Source organism: Natator depressus, chromosome 10 (assembly GCF_965152275.1).
Source record: "Natator depressus isolate rNatDep1 chromosome 10, rNatDep2.hap1, whole genome shotgun sequence".
Classification (NCBI taxonomy): Eukaryota; Metazoa; Chordata; order Testudines; family Cheloniidae; genus Natator; species Natator depressus.
The window spans coordinates 32587238-32612184 of record NC_134243.1 but is presented as its reverse complement, the minus strand read 5'-3'; the positions used below and the strand labels follow the sequence as shown (position 1 = coordinate 32612184).

Genomic DNA, 24947 nt, shown 5'->3' with positions numbered 1-24947 from the left:
CTCCCCGGACAAGTGGCTGTGACCCGGGGCCAGCAGCCGGCTGAGTGGGGCCAGCGACTGGAACCCCGACTAGCAGGGGGCTGGTGGCTGGTATCCCAGGCCAGCAGCTGAGCCCCCGGACTGGTGGCCGAGACTGGGGCCTGGTAGTGGGCTGAGGGGGCGCGCGGCCAGAACCCCAGCTGGCAGTGGGCCAGCGGCCAGTATCCCAGGCCGGCAGCAAAGCCCCTGGGACCAGTGCCGTGACCCAGGGCTGGCAGCGGGCTGAGTGGGGCTAGCAGATGGAACTCTGGCTGGTAGAGGACCGGTGGACAGTACCCCAGGCCGGCAGTAGAGCCCCCGGGACCGGTAGCCAGGACCTGGGCAGTGTGAGTGCCGCTAAAAATCAGCTCGCGTGCCGCCTTTGGCACATGTGCAATAGGTTGCCTACCCCGGTCTAGATTATCCAATCCCAAAGGTGTACCCTTCTTTTCAGTTAGTTCAGGATTTATTCACAACAGCATTTGCTCCTGTCACTAAAATTGTGATGGAAGTGCCATTGCTATCAGGGTCACACAGTAATTCAGCTGGGTTTGGAATGAGCTGAAGATGCTGCCATTTCTTTTGTGCTTAGTACCTTGATCCCTGTAGGATCTTAGAGTACACATCTTATGTCCACTAACAACAGCTGGTGATGTCAATATTTGTCCTCATTCCTTTTTTTCAGAACTGATCTCCTGGTTTAAGCTTGGACGAGCTTTGTTCTGCATTCTAAACATCCCTCCGTTTCTGGGTCTGGTTCTATCTTGTGTTATCTCTGCCATTTTAGATATGTACAAGTGGCATATTATTGTCCTTTGCTAAAGTCCCCATGTCAGGGTTCCCGCCCCACTCTGAACTCTGGGGTACAGATGTAGGGATCCACATGAAAGACCCCCTAAGCTTATTTCTACCATCTTAGGTTAAAAACTTCCCCAAGGCACAAATTCTTCCATGTCCTTGGACTGTATTGCTGCCACCACCAAGTGAGTTAGACAAAGATGCAGGAAAAGGACCACTTGGAGTTCCTGTTTCCCCAAAATATCCCCCCAAACCCCTTCACCGCCTGTGCTGGGGAGGCTTGAGAATAATATACCAACCAAATAGGTAAACAAGGTGAGCACAGACCAGACCCTTGAGTTTTTAGGATGCTAAAAACCAATTAGGTTCTTAAAAGCAGAACTTTATTATAAAGAAAAAAGTAAAAGAAGCACCTTTGTAAAATCAGGATGGAAGGTAATTTTACAGGGTAATAAGATTTAAAACACAGAGGATTCCCCTCTTGGCAAAACTTCAAAGTTACAAAAAACAGGCATAAACCTCCTGCTTAGCATAGGGAAAATTCACAAGCTAAAACAAAAGACAATCTAACGAATTTCCTTGCTTTACTTACAATTTTTGTAATCTTAGATGCTTAATTCAGGTAGGCTTTTAGGAGAGGGTTTTTTTTTTCCTGCCTGGTCCCTCTTTCTGTCCCGAGAGAGCACACAAAGAGAGCACAAACAAAACCTCCCCCACAGATTTGAAAGGATCTTCTTCCCTTATTGGTCCTTTTGGGCAGGTGCCAACCAGGTTATTTGCGCTTCTTAACCCCTTACAGGTAAAGGAGGGATTTTATGCTACAGGCGGCACAACATATTTCCAAGCACATCTGATTTTCCCAAGAGCTAGTTCCCTTCCATGCGCATGAAATGTCCCCCCAATATATAGGAGAGACAAGGTGGTTGAAGTAATCCTTTTTATTGGAACAACTTCTGTTGGTGAAAGAGACAAGCTTTCAAGCTTCACAGACCTCTTCCTCAGGTCTGAGAACCTCCCAATATATAGACAGGAGTTGGGTTTAAAATCATGGAGAGTTCTTTTTAGCAAATAATAAGTGAAGCTACGACAAAATCTTGATCTTGCTCATTTCTCCTCCTCTAAACAGGATTTCCTACCCCCAAAACTGACAAGATCTCCCACATGGAATAAGAGAACAAGTAAAGCCATGGATCTCCAGGGCTATGAGGAAAGGTCATTCCTGAGCGGTACCTAAAAATTAAGTGCTGAAAGTTAGAAAATGCCAGCTATAAAGTTGCACGTGCAATCTTAAATTGGTCTCCCTCTGTGTATGCATTATGATGCATTCTTTAAATCCATGATAACATACTTTTTCTTCAGGACCCCTGCCTCATGCAGTGCACAGCATGGAATCACACAGGAGCAGAATTAAAGAATTAAACCTGGAATTTCCAACTTTGGAGTGCTTGAATTTACAACCTAATTTTTAACATAGTTTTTATATGTAATATGATTTGAACACTGTATTTAGTCTAGCTTTTTTGTTTTCTAATATAAAATAGATGTATTTTTCAGGCTTTTACACCTGTGTTTGCTACTTGTATGGGGGAACTTGAAATAGGAAAACAATACATTATATTATAAGTTTACTCTATTTTCCCAAGTCTTTGTCCAGATTGCTTGTAGCCTTATTTTGGTGAGGAGAAAGGAGAAAACAAGGAGCCACTCCTGAGCTTTTCATCATGTCTTTTTGCAAAAACAAGAATGTCATCATTGTATTTCAGCACATTATTCAGAGGACTCATTATTTGTCTCCAAATATCTTGCAATGTTTCTGCAGCCAATAGTATTCCAAATGACAATTTTTGATAGAATCAGAGGCCAATGTGAGTAGATGCAGCTAGGGTGTAGTTCTGACAGATGGTAACTCTTAACGTTGTCCAGTTTTGAGAAGAATGCAACTCCATTATCGTCATATTAATATCCTGTCCAGAGTTGGTCTAATATGGCATTCTCATTGAATTGCAACATTCGGCTAATGCATGGCATACTGTATCTTTGGTTTGTCTTCTGGGGATTACTTCTTTTGGAGATATTAATGGGAAAGTTGTTTCTCTTTCTGACCTTCCCAGTTATCTTAATTTCTTGGGCAGTTGCATTTTCTGACATGAATAAGAATGCTCAGGTATTCCTGATTTAGAGATCTGATGTAGCTCTATGTAAATTAACCTGGAAATCCTTTGTTTTACTAAAGCCATAAAATAGTCTTGTCCTCTAATAGTCTACAACTGTTGTATTTTATTGTTATCAGAATTTTGGTCAACCTTTGTATTTACAACATTTTTAATTTTAGTGTAGAAGCAAATAAGTATACATGTGATACTTGACAGGTTTCAGAGTAGCAGCCATGTTAGTCTGTATTCGCAAAAAGAAAAGGAGTACTAGTGGCACCTTAGAAACTAACCAATTTATTTGAGCATAAGCTTTCGTGAGCCACAGCTCACTTCATCGGATGCATTCAGTGGTATTTTCCACTGAATGCATCCGATGAAGTGAGCTGTAGCTCATGAAAGCTTATGCTAAATAAATTGGTTAGTCTCTAAGGTGCCACTAATACTCCTTTTCTTTATGTGATACTTGAGTGACACAGAACTCATTGCATCCGATGAAGTGAGCTGTAGCTCACGAAAGCTTATGCTCAAATAAATTTGTTAGTCTCTAAGATGCCACAAGTACTCCTTTTCTTTTTACAGAACTCATTGATTCTGTGGCCAGTGCACTCCTTTGTCACTGTTTTGTTGAATGAACCCATCAAACCTAGCGGTTTCTCATTTCCATACAATAAAATCGTTCTCTTTGTTGGCACTAGTTTAGTCTTGTTCAGAGCACAGAGTTGTTATGCTTTTGCCTATTATTTAACATTAAAAGAACAACAAAATGAGCCAGTGGTTGCATCTAGACAACTCCCTTGTTCAGCTCTGGGAAAAAGGGATTCTGTAAGTTGCTGCTATTGTCACATGACAATTCCTGGTTCCTTAGCATTACCACTGTCACGTGACAAAGGCTAGCGCTCCCGCTTCTGAGTCTGCTGCTGCTGCCTTATTTTTACCAGGAGCCCGAGCACGGTAGCTGCGGTTCACTTTCTTCTCTTCCTGTTTTGTATGGTAAGATTTTTCTGTTCCAAGTAAGGTGGGGGATAGTTTCAGACTGTAACTAGCTTCTTTCGGAGCGAAGACTCCAGGTAACCGAGAGAACTTGGGGAACGTGATTGTAAATCTGCGCCTTCCGGGGCGGCAGGTTTGTATAATTTTTGGTGGTGCCCAGAACCCGCCCCTGCCCAAACTCCACCCCCCACCTGCCTAAGGCTCTGGGAGGGAGTTTGGATGGGGGAGGAGGTCTGGGGTGCAGGCCCTATGCTGGGGCAGGGGATTGGGGTGCAGGGTGCAGACTCTGGGAGGGGGTGCAGAGGGAGGGGCTGCAGGGGTGGGGGGTGAGGGCTTTGAAGTATGGCTGCAGATGAGGGGTTTGGGAGGGGCTCAGGATGAGAGTAAGGGTGTAGGGGGTGAGGGCTCTGTCTGGGGCTGGGGGGTTTGGGGTGTTGGAGAGGCTCAGGGCTGGGGCAGAGGGTTGGAGTACAGGGGGATGAGGGCTCTGACTGGGACTGGGGATAAGGTGTCTGGGGTGCTGGAGGGGCTCAGGCAGAGGGTTAGGGTGTGGGGGGGATGAGGGCTCTGGCTGGGACTGGAGATGAGGGGTTTGTGGTGTTGGAGAGGCTCAGGGCTAAGGCAGGGGGTTGGAGTGCAGGGGGATGAGGGCTCTGGCTAGGACTGGGGATAAGGTGTTTGGGGTGGTGGAGGGGCTCAGGGCTAGGGTTGAGGGGGTGTGTGGGGGGGTGAAAGCTCTGGCTGGGGGTGTGGGCTCTGGGGTGGGGCAGGGCTGGGGATGAGTTTGGGGTGCAGGAAGGCTGCTCTGGGACAGGGCCCAGAGAGGAGGACTCCCCCAGCCCTTTCCCTGTTGGCAGCAGTGAGCTCTGGGGGAGGAGCCCCCCTTTCCTGCCCCCTCAGCAGCACATTCATCCCCACCACTGTCACTGCATGTGCTCCTAGGGCCTCTCTCAGGTCCAGGAATCTCCCTTGCCTCCCCCATGGTGGGTGCGGGGGGGTGCTGCATGTGCCTCCTCCCCTGCTGTTGCCCCTGATTGTAGCCTCACTGGGAGTGAGCAATGGGGCTGTCTCCTTGCCCAGCATGGGGCAGGAGCTATGACTGCGGGCAGGGGGGGCCCCCTGTGCTGGTGGAGGGTCCTGCCAGAAAAGGGAAGGGTCTGAGGTGGAAAGGCAGGCTCACAGTCAGTCTTCCCTGGCAGTCGAGAGGGGGAGGGGGGGCACTAGGACCCTGCGGCAGCAGTTGCTGCAGGGAGGCAGCATGGAGCTGCACAGCAGAGGCAGGGACACTCTGCTCCGGTGGGTGGGGGCACCAAGGGGAGGCCAGGGGACACTCCTAGGAGGCGTGAGGTGGTGGCAGGTGGGCAGGGTGGGGGGACACCCAGCCCCAAATATTGGTGGAGCTGGGCCCCTGGGCTCTGAATATTGCTGATGCCAAGGCACCACGGGCCAATATAACTTGCCGCCTATGGCCCCTTCCACCCCCCATGTCTGCTCCATGTGTGACTGTACGGCTCAGATCTGCTGACTTTACTGACACTCACACACGGGTTCTTGGTCCTGTTAGCACATGCAGGAGCCAATCCAGATAGGGGAGCGCCTATGCACCCGGAAATGGAAGTCACCAAATCTCCCAGCAGAGTGGGAGGAGATAGAAAGGAAGAGGGACTGAAAGAGACAGGAAAAATAATGAGAGGTGATGAGCTCCCAGTGCTACCCAGTCCTGTTACTGCATCATCACTGTGCAAATTGAGAAGAACAAGAGTAAAAAGGCAGTGCCCTATCTCTGCCTAGTAACCATGCAGCAGAGGAAATGCACTGCTCTTAGGGACATTGTCAGGGAAGCTCCCCAAAGTGTAGTGTTTTATTTTGCTCCTCTACAGAAATTTGTTCAGTCTGTTAAAGGGAGGTTACACAAAGGTCTTGGTTCATTTAGTTCCGGGGAAGATGCTGGGTCTGGACTGTAGTAAAGGGACCAAGTGGTTTTCAATATCAGAGTTTAGAATATCTGTGCCCAAGGAAAGCCTGAGGAGAATTTAGCTTTAAAATGGACCAAAACCCTTTATCACCCTGACAAGTTGTAGAATAGCTTCCTGTGTGTCACTCCAGATTACCTGTTATATTAATTTAGATGGAATATATGGGCTAAGATAACCCAGTCACTAAACAGTAAGAAGGTCTGAAGTTTGGCATATCTCAGCCTGCTTAGTACCATGGCAAATGCACCATTTTAACCTTTTATTAAAGATATAGAAAAGGAAAAACAGTTAAAGTGTTGAAATGTAAAGTATTAAGTAAGGCTTTCATTTTAACAACATTTCTTATTCCCTTTCTCTCTAGCTGGAGAGAGTTTTAGAAGCAAAACCCCCTTGTTTGACAATCTCTTAGATAGTTATTACCATCTTTGATACTATCCTTTGGGGAAAAGACAGGAAGTTAGTTGAGGTGGGCTGGAGCTATTGTGTTAAAGACCCATCCCATTTCATCTCAGGTGGTATTTTGGATTCAGCTAGAGCTGGTAGGGAGGGTGATGTCATTTGTATCCCTCTTGCTAGCCTGGTCTAGTCAGGAAATCTCTTGGGATGACAAAAACCCAGCATCCCAAGAGGTGGTGGGGGGTGGCAGCTGTGATGGTGAAGTTTGCTTCAATAGTGTCTCTCTGTTCTTCTATCTATTCTAGTCCTCCCAAAGTCTCTTTCTTTCAGGACCAAAAAAAGGGAGTGATGCCAGTGACGCTTGAGGAAGCAGCTACGTGTTTAACCTAGGCAGAGAGGGACCTTTAAGGTGGGAGGGGCCCTCTGCAAAGACATTGAGCAGGAGAATGACCAGATTCTGCTATCGGTGATGAAGGATTTATTTGTCCATTTTTAGTAGGAGCTTTGTGGTCTCTGGTGTTCCCAGGGTGACTTTAGCTCTGCGTTCTTCTCTGGTTCCTGGAAGGTAGAAACAGTCTACGCAATATCTTTCAAGCAGCCCAAAAATAACTGAGTAATTTGTGTTTGTCTCTTCTTTGGAGTTTTTCTTTCTTTTTTCCCTTTCCTGTATGTATGTATTTATTTATCTTTCTTTCTTTCTTTTTCTTCCCACTCTCATTTTATGCTCTATCCCTCTCCCTGCTTATTTCCTTCTCTTTCAGTCCCCCTTGCCTTTCCTGAATCATGCTTTCTCCTCCCTTTCCCCCTCTTCTCTCTTAATATTTTACCCCCACTCTTCATCCTTTAATACTCTCTTCACCTCCCCACCAACAGTTTCCTCACCTTCCTCACTCAGCCCAGTTTCTCATTCAGATGTCCCAAAATTGCCACTCTTAGGTCATGACCCCCCCCGCCCCAATTCCAGTCTACCCCACACAAATCGTACATCACCCACGCTGTCACATACAGACCTAGCCACTTACACACCAGTCATCCTGCCATTCTACCCCTCAGGCCCATATCTCTCACATATTAGTCACCTTTCTATTCAGACCCCCAGTCACACGCCAATCTACTTTCTTCTTTGGCTAGTGGAATGTCTCCCACAGGGGCCCTGAGGTCGTTCCCAGCAGTCCCATCCACATGGAAGTGGCAGAGAGAGTTTTCCCTGGTCTCCATGGAAGAGTAGAGTAAGAGTGGGGAGAACAGGAGTTGGCCTCTTTCCTTCAGGTCAGGGAAAGTGTGAGCCCTTTACTGAATGGGGGAGGCAACATAGTGACAGAGGATGTGGAAAAAGCTAATGTACTCAATGCTTTTTTTGCCTCTGTCTTCACAAACAAGGTCAGCTCTCAGACTACTGCACTGGGCAGCACAGTATGGGGAGGAGGTGACCAGCCCTCTGTGGAGAAAGAAGTGGTTCAGGACTATTTAGAAAAGCTAGATGAGCACAAGTCCATGGGGCCAGATGCACTGCATCCAACGGTGCTAAAGGAGTTGGCGGATGTGATTGCAGAGCCATTGGTCATTATCTTTGAAAACTCATGACTATTGGGGGAGGTCCCGGATGACTGGAAAAAAGCTAATGTAGCGCCCATCTTTAAAAAAGGGAAGGAGGAGGATCCGGGGAACTACAGGCCAGTCAGCCTCACCTCAGTCCCTGGAAAAATCATGGAGCAGGTCTTCAAGGAATCAATTCTGAAGCACTTTGAGGAGAGGAAAGTGATCAGGAAAGTCAGCATGGATTCACCAAGGGCAAGTCATGCCTGGCTAACCTAATTGCCTTCTATGATGAGAACTGGCTCTGTGGATGAGGGGAAAGTAGTGAACCTGTTATTCCTTGACTTTAACAAAGCTTTTGATACGGTCTCCCACAGTATTCTTGCCAGCATGTTAAAGAAGTATGGGCTGGATGAATGGACTGTAAGGTGGATAGAAAGCTGGCTAGATCATCAGGCTCAGCAGGTAGTGATCAATGGTTCCATGTCTAGTTGGCAGCCGGTATCAAGTGGAGTGCCCCAAGAGTCGGTCCTGGGACCGGTTTTGTTCAATATCTTCATTAATGATCTGGAGAATCACCTGGATTGCACCCTCAGCAAGTTTGCAGATGACACTAAACTGGGAGGAGTGGTAGATACGCTGGAGGGTAGGGATAGGATACAGAGGGCCCTAGACAAATTGGAGGATTGGGCCAAAAGAAATCTGATGAGGTTCAACAAGGACAAGTGCAGAGTCCTGCACTTAGGATGGAAGAATCTCATGCACAGCTACAGACTAGGGCCTGAGTGGCTAGGCAGCAGTCCTGCAGAAAATGACCTAGGGGATACAGTGGACGAAAAGCTGGATATGAGTCAACAGTGTGCCCTTGTTGCCAAGAAGGCTAATGGCATTTTGGGCTGTATAGGTACGAGCATTGCCAGCAGATCGAGGGACATGATCATTCCCCTCTATTTGGCATTGGTGAGGCCTCCTCTGGAGTACTGGGTCCAATTTTGGGCCCCACACTACAAGGAGGATTTGGAAAGAGTCCAGTGGAGGGCAACAAAAATTATTAGGGGGCTGGAGCACATGATGTATGAGGAGAGGCTGAGGGAACTGGGATTATTTAGTCTGCAGAAAAGAAGAATGAGGGGGGATTTGATAGCTGCTTTCAACTACCTGAAAGGGGGTCCAAAGGGGATGGAGCTAGGCTGTTCTCAGTGCTAGCAGATGACAGAACAAAGAGTAATGGTCTCAAGTTGCAGTGGGGGGAGGTTTAGGTTGGATATTAGGAAAAACTTTTTCACTAGGAGGGTGGTGAAGCACTGGAATGCGTTACCTAGGGAGGTGGTGGAATCTCCTTCCTTAGACATTTTTAAGGTCAGGCTTGACAAAGCCCTGGCTGGGATGATTTAGTTGTGGATCGGTCCTGCTTTGAGCAGGGGGCTGGACTAGATGACCTCCTGAGGTCCCTTCCAACCCTGATATTCTGTGGACAAGTGAGTGGGAGCAGGCAGTGCTAGCATAGAACAGGACATTGTTCCTTCTCTTCAGCAGCCCTGTGGCCTAGATAGGGGGTCACCACCATCAGCAAATGCCTGGTGGCATACTCCCTGTTATGTATTCACTCCTGATAGCTCCAAAAGCTTGTGGGAAGAGACTGTATTCTCCTATCTCCTCCATTTGGGAAGGAGGATCAGAGAAACCACACCACTGCCAATCTCCCTCTGCCCAGGGCTTCCAAGGGGGAAAAAACTGTGACATTAACCTGTCACTGGTCAGTCACACACATAGAATGGCTGTTCCTCCACTCTTGGGGCTGGTTCTATTCTCTAGCAGGCCCTGGTCTCTAACCGGCTGGGTTAGAGATGTGCAAATGGCACAGTAATACTCTGCCATAGTCCCCCATGGTGTGGAGATCTCTGAATCTCCTACAAGTGGCACAACACACTTAACAGCACATCTGACTTTCCCAGGAGCTATTTCCTTTCCATGCAGATGAAATGTCCCCCCAGCAAAGAGAGAGGCAGGATTTTTTGTAGCAAGATGTGACAAACCTTGATCTTGCTCATTTTTCCCACCCTGAGCAGAATTTCCAGTTAAAAAACCAGATATAATCTCCCTCATAGAATGAGAGGAAGAGCCGTGGGTTCCTGATCTTCTGGACTACGAGGAAAAGGAGATGCTGAGTGGCACCTGTGCAGGTGAGGAATAAGCTCAACTGTCTCTGGAGAACTGTCAGTGAGTAGAATAAAACTCTGGAATTCCCGCAGAAGTGCTGTGCACCATTTTGTCCCATTATTGTAACCAATACTCATCATGTTCTCAAGACAGATATCTCTGAGGGCTTCCCAGCCATATTGATTAACTTCAGGTGGGCGTCTGTGACCTCACTTGTTGTTCTGCTGAGAGTTCAGATGGAATGTGGAGGGAAAATAGGGCCTCTCCCCCGCTTTGGGGAAAGAATCTGCTCTCAGTTCAGTTTCAGTCTCAGTTTCAGTTCAGTTCTGCTCTCAGATTTTAGTCCTGTTTGAAACCTGGAACCCTTCTAGTCCTGAAACCGTATTTCAAGCTAGACTGTGAGCACTCTGGGACAGGGACTCTACTTATTAGTTGTTTGTTCAGTGTCTAGGGAGTGGGTCCCTGATTGGGTCTCCCAGGAGCTGTGGTCAACTTGATTTTTTGACTAAATTTTAAAAAAAAATCAATTCTCCCTTTAAACAATATAACTTAATTTATAACATTTCCTCTAAAATTCGTTACGGGTGCTTTTCTGCTGTGCTGTTTATTCAGAAGGTTCTTTTCACCATTCTTTTACTATCTTATGGGTCACCTGTAAAAAACAGTAGCTACAATGTGTTCATATGGAAATATGATATTCCCTTTCCCAAGGTTTCCTTTTTCTCCAGTCACTCTTCTCTAGATTCTCATTTTATTCTAACAGGTGATGGGATTGTGAATGAGAATGAGGAGGAGAATCCACACCAGGACAGTCATGAGTCAATGGAACCACATGGCACATTATCAGGAGCATCCCAAAGGAATATTTCCCAGTCTCCTGAGCAGGATAAAGCTTGTGAGGGTCAGCACAGATCAGAAAGGCACCAAAACACTCCTCCAGGAAAGAGACAAGGTAAATCAACTGCATGTGAAATAGGTTTTAGGAAACTGCCAGACATTATCCACCTAGGAAATCCCAAAATGGGGAAATCAATAATATGTGATGACTGTGGGAAAAGCTTCCGGCTGAGATCAAACCTCAGACAACATCAAAGGATTCACACCGGAGAGAAACCCTTTGGATGTGCTGAGTGTGGGGAAAGCTTCCGGCAGCGCTCACATCTTATTCAGCATAAGACAAAGCACACGGGGGAGAGACCCTATGAATGTACCGAGTGTGGGAAAAGCTTCAGTATGAGCTCAAAACTCATTCGGCATCAGATAATCCACACAGGAGAAAAACCCTATAAATGTGGTGAGTGTGGCAAGAGCTTCATTGGGAACTCACAGCTTATCCTGCACCAGAGAGTTCACACGGGTGAGAGACCCTACAAATGTGGTGACTGTGGGAAGAGCTTCAGTGTGAGCTCAGCCCTTACTCAACATCAGAGAACCCATACTGGAGAGAAACCTTATGAATGCACCGAGTGTGGGGAAAGCTTTCGGCAGCGCTCGCACCTTATTCAGCATCAGCGAATTCATACGGGTGAGAGACCCTATGAGTGTTCCGAGTGTGGGAAGAGCTTCAGTGTGAGCTCTGCCCTCATTCAGCATCAGAGATTTCACACGGGGGAAAGACCTTATGAGTGTGCTGAGTGTGGGAAAAGCTTCACAGTGAGCTCACACCTGATTCAGCACCGGAGAGTTCACACAGGGGAAAAGCCCTATGAATGTGCTGACTGTGGGAAAGGCTTCCTTTGGAGATCAGCCCTTCTTCGACATCAGAGAATCCACACAGGACAGAAACCCTATGAGTGTACTGAATGTGGTGAAAGCTTCCGTCAGAGCGCGCATCTTATTCAGCATCAGAGAATCCACACTGGGGAGAGACCCTATGAATGTGTCGACTGTGGAAAGGGCTTCACTGTGAGCTCTGCCCTCATTCGACATCAGAGAATCCACATGGGAGGGAAACCCTAAAAATGGGCTGAAAGCTTCATGTCAGATACCCCTCCAGAGTCTCCCAATGGATAGTAGCCAGGCATGTTTCTTGCTTTGAGTCCATAAGGCTCTTCTCTTTTCACAGAGAATGAAAAATGCCTTGCTGAGGATGGTCAAGTTAAACAAGAGGAAATGTTGGTATAGAGAGACGAGTCATATAGGGGCCTGAGGTGTGGAGAGGAATGTATGGTGGGAGCCAGAGCCAGAGACCAGGAGGTGCTGTGGGCAGCAGGAGGATGGAGCATTTGGAGATAAAAGGGAAGCTGTTGGTATAATTGGAGAGAAGTCATGTTGTGAAGGTTGTCAATAAACATACATTTAAGAGAAAAGATAAAATTGCCCTATTCCCCTATGCCCAGGATGGGCTTTAGACAATTTATAGTGAGATTTTCACAGTCAAATGGGGCTTTTGGGGTATTTCAGGACTCATTTCTATGTAATATCAAGATGAGTGGGATAGGAGTAGGGCTGTTTTATTTCTGGCTCTGCTAGGGATTGTTTTCTAGTGGTTTAGAGAAGGAGGTGGAGAGTCAGGGCTCTTGGGTTCTACTTCCAACTCTGTCATTGATTTTTTTTTTCTGTGACCTTAGCTCACTTCACCTTGCTGTACCTAGGTTTACCTGTCTGTAAAACTGAGATAATATTAATATCTATATTACAGTAGTGCCCATTGGCCACGTTGTGTTAGGTGCTGCACGAACAGGATTACATGGTTCCTGTCTGGAAGAGTTTACAGTTTAAAAAAACAGCTTCTTTTTTGGGATTCTCTTGTACCTGTTAATAACTTGGAATATTAACAGAGTTATGGGATTAAGGATTCTTTTAGTTTTTCCTCTGAGTGTGGTTACTGCTGCATCTGGAAATGCTACAGCCTATGAGTTTAATTCTAGTTTCAAAAAACATCATCTTCATTATTTTTTAAATTGCCTAAAAATCCATGTCTCCTCCAGTTGCCTGGAAATTTTCTCACTGTCAAGAAGTATGTCAAAAAGATCCCCAAATAGGGTTAGCATAAATCACTATATCCAGCCCATTTACAAATGCTTGTGAACACCAGAAATCGGGTACGTGGAAACACAAGGGATCATTCAGGTTCTGGCTGTATTAAAGAAATTGCACCAATATAATAACTGTAGATGTGCTGCACAGCACAAATTGGGGCTGTCATCAGAGCAGCTCAGTCTGATAACATAGATGTAGTGACACCGGTGCAAATTTCCTTATTGTAGACAGGGTCTTAGAACTGGCATGGCTCCTTCCTGAGAGACTGGTTATACGGACACTTCAGCTGGAGACAGCGTACCCTGTCTTCTTCTTTCTGGAGTGTCTTCAGCACTATTCTTCTCTTTGTGGCTTCCATTTATCTTTAAGAATTTAACTAATTTTCTTTGTTTAAACTGAACAGCCAGAGCTTGTTTTCAGATGTTCTGGCCAGACTCCATCTCAGGCTTTTGGCTCCCATCAGATGTCCGGATTTTGTCTTGTGGCACTTTTTGGAATCCCCCAATTTCCTGTTCTGTCCCTTTCTCTGGATTAACCCCCCCCCCCCCAGCATACTCCACTGGCCTATTTTCTCTCAAAGGCCCCCCCTTGGAGGTTCTGGCTCCATAAAACTCAAGCACCAATGACAGACCACTTGTGATCATCTGAGTATTGTCTGCTAATTGAAGTAATAAGATTCCACTGTATGGTGTTATTAACACGTTCCAAACTGAGGCTGGCAAACAGGTCTGTCTCAAACAAAGGAATGTGTGCTCTGCTTAATTTGTATTTATATCTGTGTAGAGGTGTATGTACATTGTTTGTGAACTTCAAGTTGAACATGTAGTTAACAGTTCACTCCCCATCCAGGGTATGTGACTTGGCCAGAGAGCCAAACCACAGAAGACCCAGAGAGGGAGTCAGGAGAAAGCGCTGGCTTGCACTGGCCCTCACAGAGCCAAGGAAATGGCCACAAAGGTGGGTATGAGTGACAAGGATCCCGTGCAGCATCACACCCTGACTTCCTCTCTGGGTTTCCTGTGGGTTGGCCCTCTATGCAAATCACATTATGGTAATGATAGCTCTAGCATGCGTGGGCCGGGTCCTCTTTGGTAGAGCTGTCTTACAATGGTTGTTTCAATAGACTCCGAGCACCCATCTCTGGAATGGGAGGTCACTGCTTGTGAGTCACCAGAAGTGGAATACATGTAGATGACATATCTTGAACAACCACAGTTGCTGTAGAGTAAGTAACCATTCTTTTCTCTTTGCCCTGGGCAGCCCTAATTTGCCATGTGGCCCCAAATCAGGGAGCTACAAATGGTTCCATGGTCCCCTCTTTTCATTCCGTCCAAGTGCAATTCAGGTAGCGTGAAGAATCTAGGTCCAAGTGTCTAGCTTATCTGCTACAGCTACCCATTGCCCAAAAGTGCACCATAAATTCTGTCCTGATCCACTTACTGGCATAGTGATTTTCAGGCCTATTTGACCATGCATGTGGAACACTTAAAAAAAATTACCTTTGAACAGAAATGGTATTTCAACCTTAATTCTGCTGCAGCTGTGAAGCTGCTCCATAACCTACAAACTGTATCCAGTGCTACTCTCCAACCAAACCATCTATGCAGATGAAGTGGTATCTAACCTGTAACACAGACATACCCAGACAGGTATATTACCCCTGTGTCTCACCATCTTCTTAATATTTCACCAAAGGGGGTTTTGTCTGGTCTCTGTCAAAAGCTAAGAACTAGCTGATTGTTATGGTTATTGTGAGATGTTTGTACAGGAAAATAGTTTTAGAGTTATGTAACATGCAGGATATGATGTTCCAAAACTGTTGGAAGTGAAACTTGTCATCTGAGGCAGGGAGTCTGAGTGTTGACTCCGTCAACATTGAAAACAATTGACGTGGAGCCAGCCCGAGTCCCGTGTTTGCTGTCTGGTTCAGATGTAGGCTTGCGCATTTACAAAGACAAAAGAGCCGCAAGAAAAGTCTCTGACTAGGGAACCCCCTGCTGTAAGAGACAATAGTCTGTAACCGTGTAACAGAAGAGGAAAGAGCACAAGATGTTATCCATCATAGAGGTGATATTCAGCCAGTGGGAGTGTCTCATGAAAAGTGAATCCCAGCTCTTTGGACTACACAAGTGCTGTAAGGACTGACCACTGGGTGAGAAATACCTTATTAGACAGGAAAATAACTTAATAGGTATAGGCTGTAGGTTCATAGAACCATAGGGTTAGAAGGAACTTCAAGGGTCATCTAGTCTAATCCCCTGCCAAGATGCAGGATTTGTTGTGTCTATACCATCCAAGACAGATGGCTGTCCAGCCTCCTTTTGAAAACCTCAAGTGAAGGAGCTTCCACAGCTCCCTAGGCAGGAAGTTTTATATTTTTCTTTTACCTGTAACCTTATGTTTCCAAATTCTTTAACTTGCCTTAGTTGAATCCTTAACTCAACCTTTGTTAAATAAACGTCAGTTTGATTTTACTATAGCTATGTCTGAGTGCCTTGTGCCAATGAGAATGCTGAACTGAAGTGAAGCCGCTGAACTGAAGTGAAGCCACTAAACTGGAGTGCACGGCTTCCTCGGAGTCAGCAGATGTCCAGAAGACAATGGACTGGGCACTCAAGTATAGCAAGGTGGAGTGTGCTAATTGCTAGTCTCCAGAGGGAGAGAGTGGGGGCCGCAGAGCAGTTGTGGTTCCAGCAGCCAGTGGTTAGGGAGAGTTTCCCCTGGTGGGCACAGACAAGGCTCCCTCCTGCTGTGAATGGGTGGTAGTGATTTACCCCAAAAGTGTCACATACACCTAACATGTCTCTTCACCTCTACCCAGCTCCTAGTCTTGGGGAGGTGTTTTATTTTTAATTTTTTATTTCAGTTTATAACAATATTTTGAAAGGCATCTATGATGCAAATTATCAAACTAGGAAATCCCCTGTAAACTAATGGGTTAAATCTCTGCATGCTGGAAGCAAAGCTCCAAATGAGGCAGTCAGAGCCGACTGAGTGGATATTATAGCAACTGGCTTGTCTGGCCTCCTGGGTTGCACTGGCTTATCACTGGGCACTAGCCTCCTGGAGGTCTGAGTTGCCATGCTTGGAGACTCTGGCTGTCCTGTGAGCCATTACTTCCTGGAAGGACCTGGCCCTCTAGAGCACATTTGTTTCTTGAGATGCACTATCATAACTGCTGCAAGAGTATAGAGCTGTCTGGCTGAAGAACTACTGCTGCACTGTAAAAGCCACAGAAACATTTTAGAGGCTTATAAGTCACAAAGATTCGTGTATGGCAGATTCAATTTCAGGCATTAAATGCCTTGTAAAAAGAAGTAAATTGAAAATACAGGTCTGTAGCTGACATAAATGATTTCTTATAAACAAGCAGTAATCATAATTCATCCATTCACTATAAACTCAATCCTGTCAGTAAAGCAAGAGTCAAAACTAAATGCATCAGGGATCTTGGTAGGATTTATCAAATGAAGATCTCAATCCCTTTTGTTTCAATGGCTTTGAATTCCCAGATTTTTGGTCATCTGTTATAAATTTCAACTTTGCCAGTATTCCAAGCCTATTTCCGAATTATTGGTTGATTTTCAGTTTTGGTGGAAGCGGGTGCTACTCCTGTACACAGATGCTCAGATTTCCTCCCAATAAATGCTGCCATATTGTCAATGTCAGACAGTATATAAGTATTGCCTTCAGACGGGAAAGTAAGCTGGTCTGGTCGGGTGTACCGGCAAGAGCCGGTACACAGCCAACCGTACCAGCAGGCGGCAGCTTCCCCAGGTGGGCAATTTAAAAGGGCCCTGGGCTCCTGGCAGCAGCCAGAGCCCCTGGCCCTTTAAATTGCTGCCAGAGCCTTGGGGCTCCCAGCCGCTGCCGCAGCTACAGCTACCATGGAACTCCAGTGGTGATTTAAAGGTCCCCTTTGAGTTCTGCCGCGCCTGCCCACATTATGAATAAAATACCATATGAATGGGGGTGACTTTCTCCTATATGGAATGTGCTATAAGCTAGGAAACCATGAGTTCTAGTCCCAGCTTTTCTGTTAATATATCTGCATATTTCACAACTGTTTTGAGGACAGGCAACTATTATGTAACTGTTTCATTGTGCTGATAACTGAGAGCTTGCACAATGTCACTTCAGGCAGAGCTGGGAATAAAAAACAGGTCTCTGTTATGACAGACCCAAATATTTCCACTTTGCCACACTGCCTCTCAGAATGAGCGTGCCAAAACTGTGCTTGGCTATCTCTAACCACTAGACTGTAGTTTTCATATATTAATAAATCAAGGCCTGAAGGGGCATTATGATCATCTAAGTCTGACTTCTTGCATAACACAGGCTAAAGAACCTCACCTAGTAATCTTTGCATCAAACTTATAATTTGTGTTTGAGCTAGAGCTGATGTTTTAGAAAGAATCCACCATGTCCCTAGGTACGTTATGCCAATAGCTAATTAACCTCTTTGTTAAAAATGTGCACCCTATTTCTAATCTGAATTTGTCTAGTTTCAGCTTCAGAATGGATCTCATTCAGCCTTTTTCTGACAGATTGTGTGGTGTATTGAAAATTGTCTTAAAATTATAACCTATCACTTTAAATTCTTAGGGGTTTTCCAGGTCCTGCTTCCAGGTTAGTAGTGGCTGTGACGTTGCACTCCATATGTTTATGGAAATATGCTTATGAGTGTGAATATACTGTAACTGGAGTATGCTTTATGCAAAAGGTCTCTTTTAAGGTATCATTACAAAGCTTATAATTTACTGAGTGTGTTCATCCTATTTGTATGAATGTATCATTCTTGTGACGGAAGCTAGAAATATGAAGTATTACTCTGAAGTCCTGTTGTAATTATGCAAAGTGTGGTCCATTAGTGGTGGTTTAGAATCTTGATGGCTCCCATTAACTAGGACAATATTTGTAAATGGCTCTGTTTATGTGTAAGACTTCCTGTGTTCATGTGAGTCAGGCTGGAAAGAATGGAGGCTTGGGGTCTCACAGGACATGTGCCCATGTCACTTGGTATTGGAATCCATCTTAAACCTGGTACTTTTCCATTTAGAAGGAGGGGTGGGGACCCAGAGAGACAAAATATTCCCTCCTTGTGCCAAAGCCATAAAAGGAGGTGGACCAGAACAAAGGGGGCTGCCAGTCATGAGAAATCCCCTAGTTACCATCTGAGATGGAACTAACAAGAACTGTACCAGGGGAAAGGATTGGGCCCAGACTAGGAAGGAGTCTAGTCTGTGAAAGAAGCTTATTGGAACATCTCTGAGGGTGAGATTTACCTGTATTCAGTTTCTTAAATGTATTAGGCTTAGACTTGTGTGTTTTGTTTTATTTTTCTTGGTAACTTACTTTGTTCTGTCTGTTATTCCTTGAAACCACTTAAATCCTTTTTATACTTAATAAAATCACTTTTGTTTATTATTAAACCCAGAGTAAGTGATTAATAGCTGGGGGAGCAAACAGCTGTGTATATCTCTCTCTCTGTGTTATAGAGGGCGGACAATTCATGAGTTTACCCTATATAAGCTTTATACAGAGTAAAACGGATTTATTTGGGGTTTGGATCCCACTGGGAATTGGGTGTCTGGGTAGAGGAGATAGGTAACCTGCTGAGTGGTTTTCAGTTAAAGCCTGCAGCTTTGGGGGCGTGGTTCAGACCTGGGTCTGTGATGCAGCAGACCATCGTGTCTGGCTCAACAAGGCAGGGTTCTGGAGTCCCAAGCCATCAGGGAAAATGGGCTTGGAGGTAATTTCAGCACATCAGGTGGCAGTCCCAAGGGGGTCTCTGTGACCAAACCCATCACAGTGGCCCTCTAGGGAAGTATGCTATCTGGGTCTTTCAGCAGTCAGTCTGCAAAGAGCCAACCTAGAACAGGGGTTCTCAAACTTCATTGTACCTTGACACCCTTCTGACAACAAAAATTACTACATGACCCCAGGAAGGGAGACCGAAACCTGAGCCTTGCCACCCCAGGTCGGGGAGCCAAAGATGAAGCCCAGCAAGTCCAATGCCAGCCATGGCAACCCCATTAAAATGGGGTCATGACCCACTTTGGGGTCCCAACCCACAGTTTGAGAACCGCTGACCTAGAGCAAGGCGGTGGGAGTTGGGCCTCTTTGCCTTAGGGAGCAACCTGTTTTTGGTTCTGGTGTGTGAAAGTTCTGGATCTTAAGAAATAAAGTAGTGTTATGTTGCAACCTTCCAGAAGGATAAAAACATAAAATACTTCAGCTTCTCTATTTGTATATTGTGACCATAACAGATTAAAGAGCCATCTACTATCAGAAATCTCTTTCCCATGTAAGTATTTATAGACTGTGATTCAGTCAGCTCTTAACCCTGTCTTGGATAAACTAAATAGATCTATCTTCTTTAGTTTCTCACTATACGGCACGTTTTCCAGAGCTCAGATAACTCTTGTATGATTTTTCAACATCCTTTTTGAAATGTGGAAGGCCCCACTGCACCGCTGACCGGACTTTTAACGGCCCAGTCAGTGGTGCTGACCAGAGCCGCCAGGGTCCCTTTTCAACCGAGCGTTCCGGTCAAAAACCAGACACCTGGTCACCCTAGTGCCTGCCCTGCTCTTTGAGAGTCTGCCCTGAGGTTGGTTCTCTCAGTCATGAGCCACTCCAGACAGCATGACAATGAACTGGAGGAAAAGACTTCCAAGAGCAGCCTGTATTTCCATAGACACACCTACTTTCCCTAGGGGATCAGCAGGCAGCCCTGCTTTGCCAAAGTGATCAATTTTGGCTGTTTTCAGTTAAAATTCACTTTAGTTTTAGACGTGGGATAATGAAATGTTGTTATCCTTACTGTATGACTAAAGAGCACCAGAACTGAACTTAACATGCGCTAATTAAGGGTGGACAGGCATCCGTTTTTTGACCAGAACGCCTGGTCGAAAAGGGACCCTGGCGGCTCCAGTCAGCACCGCTGACTGGCCCATTAAAAGTCCTTTCAGCGGTGCAGTGGGGCTCAGGCAGGCCCCCTGCCTACCCTGGCTCTGTGCAGCTCCCAGAAGCAGCTGGCATGTCTGGCCCCTAGGTGCAGGGGCGATTAGGGAAGCTCTGCAGGCTGCCCCTGCCCCCAGCACTGGCTCTGCAGCTCCCATTGGCTGGGAACTGTGGCCAATGGGAGCTGCGGGGTCGGCACCTGTGGGTGCGGTCACCGGGCAGAGCTGTTGGGGCACCTCTGCCTAGGGGCCAGACATGCCAGCTGCTTCTGGGAGCAGCGCGGAGCCTGCCTTAGTCCTGCTGCACCGCCAACTGGGAGCTGCCTGAGGTAAGCGCTGCCCTGCTGAAGTCCGTACCCCTTGCCCCAGGTCAGAACCCCCTCCCACACCCTAACTCCCACCTGCACCCTGCACCACCTCCCGCACTCCAACTCATTGCCACCTATCTAGGTGAAAGGTCCCACACATATGTACACTAACTTTGCCTTAGCTCAACGTACAAGATGTGGCCTGTAGATCCCTTGCATTACAGCAGGGGTTCTCAAACTGGGGGTTGGGAACCCTCAGGGGGTTGCGAGCTGTCAGCCTCCACCCCAAACCCCGCTTTGCATCCAGCATTTATAATGGTATTAAATATATAAAAAAGTGTTTTTAATTTTTAAGGGGGGGGTCACACTCAGAGGCTTGCTATGTGAAAGGGGTCACCAGTACAAAGGTTTGAGAACCACTGCATTACAACCAAAAATGCTCTAATATACACCTATAAATCTATTATAACAAAACAAATAAACCCATAAGAAAAGAGATATATACAGTAACCCTTCACTTAACATAGTCCCCATTGTTTCATTGTTACGTTGCTGATCAGTTAGAGGAAATGCTTGTTTAAAGTTGTGCAATGCTCCCTTATAACGTTGTTTGGGCAGCCACCTGCTTTGTCCACTGCTTGCAGGAAGAGCAGCTTGTTAGAGCTAGCTGGTGGGGGCTTGGCACGAGGGTGGACCGGCAGCCCCCTTATCAGCTCCCCAGCAGGCTATCAATTGCTGGGCAGTTCAGCTGTCGCTCCTCGCACTGCCCTGTGCTGCTCCTGCCCTCTGCCTTGGAGCTGCTCCCAGGAGCCTCCTGCTTGCTGTGCAGGGGTGGGGGGAAAAGGGGTGCTAATGTCAGGGTGTCCCCCTTCCTCCACTCCTGCCCCCCTGCTCCTGTACCCCATCTCCATAGAACGGTGTGGGGGACGACACACGACAGGGCTCAGGACTGTGGGAGCTTACTGGCAGCAGCTGCTGTCTAAACTTGCTGATCTACTTAAAAAGGCAGTGTACTTAGAGTGGGGTCAGCGTACGTAAAAGGGCAATGCGTCTCTCTCTCTCACACCTACCGTGTCTCTGTCTCTCTCCGCCGTGCTGTGTCTCCTCCCTCTATTCATGCTGCCTTGTAGAGTGTGAGGCTACATTAAATGCAATGTTTTAACCCTTGAGGGCTCAGCCGAGTGCTAGTTCATCATTTAGCAGTAAGGCATTCCCTGGGAAATATCCCACCCTTTTCCACCCTCTGACTCCACCACCTTAACCAAGCTTCACAATCATCATTACTGTGTACAGTATTAAATTGTTTGTTTAAAACTTATACTGTGTATATAATAAAATATAGTCTTTTGTCTGGTGAAAAAAAATTCCCTGGAACCTAACCGCCCCCTGCTGCCCCATTTACATTAATTCTTATGGGGAAATTGGATTTGCTTACATCATTTTGCTTAAAGTAGCATTTTTCAGGAACATAACTACAATGTTAAGCAAGGAGTTACTGTATAGGCAAGCAAGCACGCCAGCCCTATAGGCCACATCAGAGAGGATGGGGATGTGGAATCCTCTGCCCTTAGTGAATTCCTATGTGGTGTGTGGCTGCTGTTTAAAGAGTCCTAGATATCTTTTGATCTTTTTTCTCCAGTGTTTAAAGACAGAGTTGATTGGACTCAATTTGTAATCCTTGTTTCTGCTTACCAATCACTGGTGCTGAAATCAGTGATTTAGGGGGATGAAGCTTAAACCAGTGTTGTGATGAAAGGCAATTTAGAGAGGGAAGCAGCGTGAGGTTCCCCATTACCCAGAGAAATCAATAAGAGCTGACCTCATTGAGGGTGAGTGAACCACAGGCTTGGGGAGGCTGGCCCCCAGCCTGGCCCACCCCTCCCATCCCGTTGCACACCTGAAGCCCAGAGGTTCCCCACCACCCACCTGGTGGCTGCCAGCCCCCTCCTCCCAGCCTCGGGTCACCCGAGTGCCTCCAGCCCCAGAGTGCCCGGTGGGCAGCGGGCGGTTCCCGCCCAGCCCCGGAGCACCAAGTGGGCAGGTGGTGCACAGTCTCTCCTCCTACCAGCCCTGGAGCACTGGGCGGCATGGCCCCAGCCATCCCAAGAAGTCCCAGCCACCCTAGCTCCAGGCCCAGCCCCAGCAGGCTTCCCAGAAGAGAAGCAGCCTGCCTGGGCTGGGGCCAACTAGTAGCAGGAGGGGGCCTTGGCACAGCCTTCCCCAGCCTATTATACATGCTGCCCATGGCTGAAATCATTAAGAAGTAGGTTATGTGATAGAACCTCAGAACACAATGAGCAGTGGAGGAATTGCCCGACCACTATCCCCCTTCAGGGGTTGAAGGTGAACCCATATGAATGCACCCTTGGATTCTGGGACTTTGCTGAACTTGCAACCACTGAGAGTTGGGGTACAGTGGAAGGAAAAGGGGAGTAGTGTGTTAAAGGGATATTCATCTGTTGGACATTCACACTGCAAGGTGGAAAACTGAGGCAAAGGATACTGCCCAAGATACTGTGGGGTGGATGTTTACTTATTGTTTGCACGCTTTTGAATTGTTGTGCTGTTTTCCCAAATTAATGCTGAGTTCCCTCTTCCTTTTAATAAAAGGTTTTTTTTGTTATATGCAGACTGTGTTTGTAAGAGGTGAAGTATTGCCTGTTAGAGGCACCCAAGGGTGGTGTTTAGTTTTCCCACATTCTGGGTGGGTGCTTGAGCTGTTTTGTAACATTAGGAGGAACCCCTAAATATTGAACCCAGTCTTCGTTGATGCCAGCACTAGCTGGTAGAAGAGTTGTGACTGGGACCGGGTTACTTAATTAGGGCAAACTGCAAAGAATGGGACAGACAATCCCTAAAGCTGGTGCTCATTCCAGTACTTAGATCCACCAAGCTAGCCTCAAAACAGCTTCTATAATACCTTACTGGTTACCCAGAAGCCAAAACACAGTTCCCTTAAAGCAACCCAGCCTCAGGCCTCCACCCAGATACCCAAGTGAAATATGTTGAAAATTACTGAAAATCTTATTAATCAGATAAGAAATTTCTACCAATCCCAAAGGATTGGACACATTACCTGCTAGGTTAATGAATATTTCAGATCTTACCCAAATACATGCTTACAGCCAATTCTTATTAACTAAACTAAAATTTATTAAAAAAGAAAAGAAAGTATTGGTTAAAAGATCAGTATACACACAGACATGAGTACAGTTCTCAGAGCAGTTGCATGGTAGAGATGGTGAGCTTTGCAGTTGCAAAGAGTTCTTTCAGAATTATTCCATAGGTTATAGTCCAATGTTCATATCTAGGGTGATCCAGATGGGACTGGAGATTTCAGTCTTATGACTCAAGCTTCCCCTGCATAAAGTATCAAGCAGATCTGAGATAAAAAGGATCAGGACCCAAGACATCTTTATACAGTTCCAGGCCTTCTCTTGACAACTCAGGAGTCCTTAGGCAAACCATAGGTAATCATGGAGACTTTGAAGTAGACCTATTTCCTAAGCATCACTGGTAGAATCTATCACGGCCCTTGTAATTGTTAATTACCCTCACTGTTAAAAGTGTGCCTTATTTTTCAATCTGAATGTGTCAAGCTTCAACCCAAACCATGCCGCTTGCTGTTTGAATAATGGCAGGGAGGCAGAACATCACTCCATGTGTTCCCATTACACACCGATTGTCAGTGCCTCCAGACTCAGCTGGAAAATGAGAACTGGCCTCTTGCTTCTGGTTCCTTATAAACACCAGGAGAAATAGATTTGCCCTGCCGAACTCACTGTTTGAGTAATTCCTCCTCTGAGTCTCCTTGGCCAGCTGGACTCTGCACTTGGGGAAGGAACAGGGACGGTGCTGCATTCTGGGGTTGTCTGCCATTTGGTGGCATTTACAGGGAAACTAAGTTAGGAATCAGTGTTTCTTCTCAGGCTCAGGTTAGGTGCCCCAGTTAGTCTATGCAGCCAGAATTTATATAGTGCAGCTCAGATCAGAGCAACAGCTTGTCCATGAGAGAGGGACATGTAACCTGGATACAGAACAAAGGATGGCTGGTGTCACTGAGTAACTGAGCATCAGGGAGAGTAAAACGGCAAATGCTTGTCTGTATCTAATTCAGGTGTTTGCAACCTTCACCATAGTGGGCACCACCCCTTAATAAAGAGTGTCTTGTGGGCCTTTACCCCCAGTCACGATTGCCCACCTCCCATGCACGATTGTCAGCCCCTCTCCTTTCACTCATCCCCCTATATTTGCTAGCAAACAGACTGATTTCCTTGTCGTACAAAATCATATATAATCTCCATGGCAACTGACACAATTTCTTACAAATCACCTTCAGTATTTGTTTATTTTTAGTTTTCTTTAATGGAATATAAGAGCTGAAAAAAGAAGAACCAGCAGCATGTGACCAGCCAATTCTGTGTGGGTGCCCTGCAAGGACCACAGTTGGTGAACTACTGTTTTAATATGTTTAAAATCAGTGGGGGAGGGGAAAGGATTTTCCCTGGGAGGCTGACGAGGAGCTTGAGAGAGGAAGCATTCTTCTAGGGGGGCAGAGAAGCATGGGGCCAAGGAATTCACTAAGGGCAGAGGATTCCAGAAATATCCAAAACACAAACCTAGTAATAATGGGGGATTTTAACTACCCTGAAATCTGCTGGAAAT

At 46.3% G+C, this 24947-nt stretch overlaps 2 protein-coding genes across 4 annotated transcripts in view; both read left to right on the top strand.

The window, feature by feature from the left end:
- LOC141994999 (uncharacterized) overlaps positions 1-13546 on the top strand; it is a 58517-nt gene extending 44971 nt beyond the window's left edge. Inside the window, exons 6-7 of the mRNA XM_074965671.1 lie at positions 1898-1904; positions 11066-13546. Of these exons, the coding sequence (XP_074821772.1) occupies positions 1898-1904; positions 11066-11986 (928 nt within the window). The 3' untranslated portion in view covers positions 11987-13546. The remainder of the gene's footprint in view (positions 1-1897; positions 1905-11065) is intronic.
- Positions 1-24947, top strand: part of HMOX2 (heme oxygenase 2) — a 93923-nt gene that overhangs the window by 42392 nt on the left and 26584 nt on the right. The window contains exons 1-3 of one of the 3 annotated variants that reach the window (XM_074965674.1): positions 3917-3959; positions 9976-10050; positions 10791-10979. The exons of 1 other annotated variant lie outside the window; for it this stretch is intronic. The gene's annotated coding sequence lies outside the window, so the exon portion shown is untranslated. Of the gene's footprint in view, positions 1-3916; positions 3960-9936; positions 10051-10790; positions 10980-24947 lie in introns of those variants that run through there. One more of the 3 variants, XM_074965673.1, reaches the window with a different exon arrangement.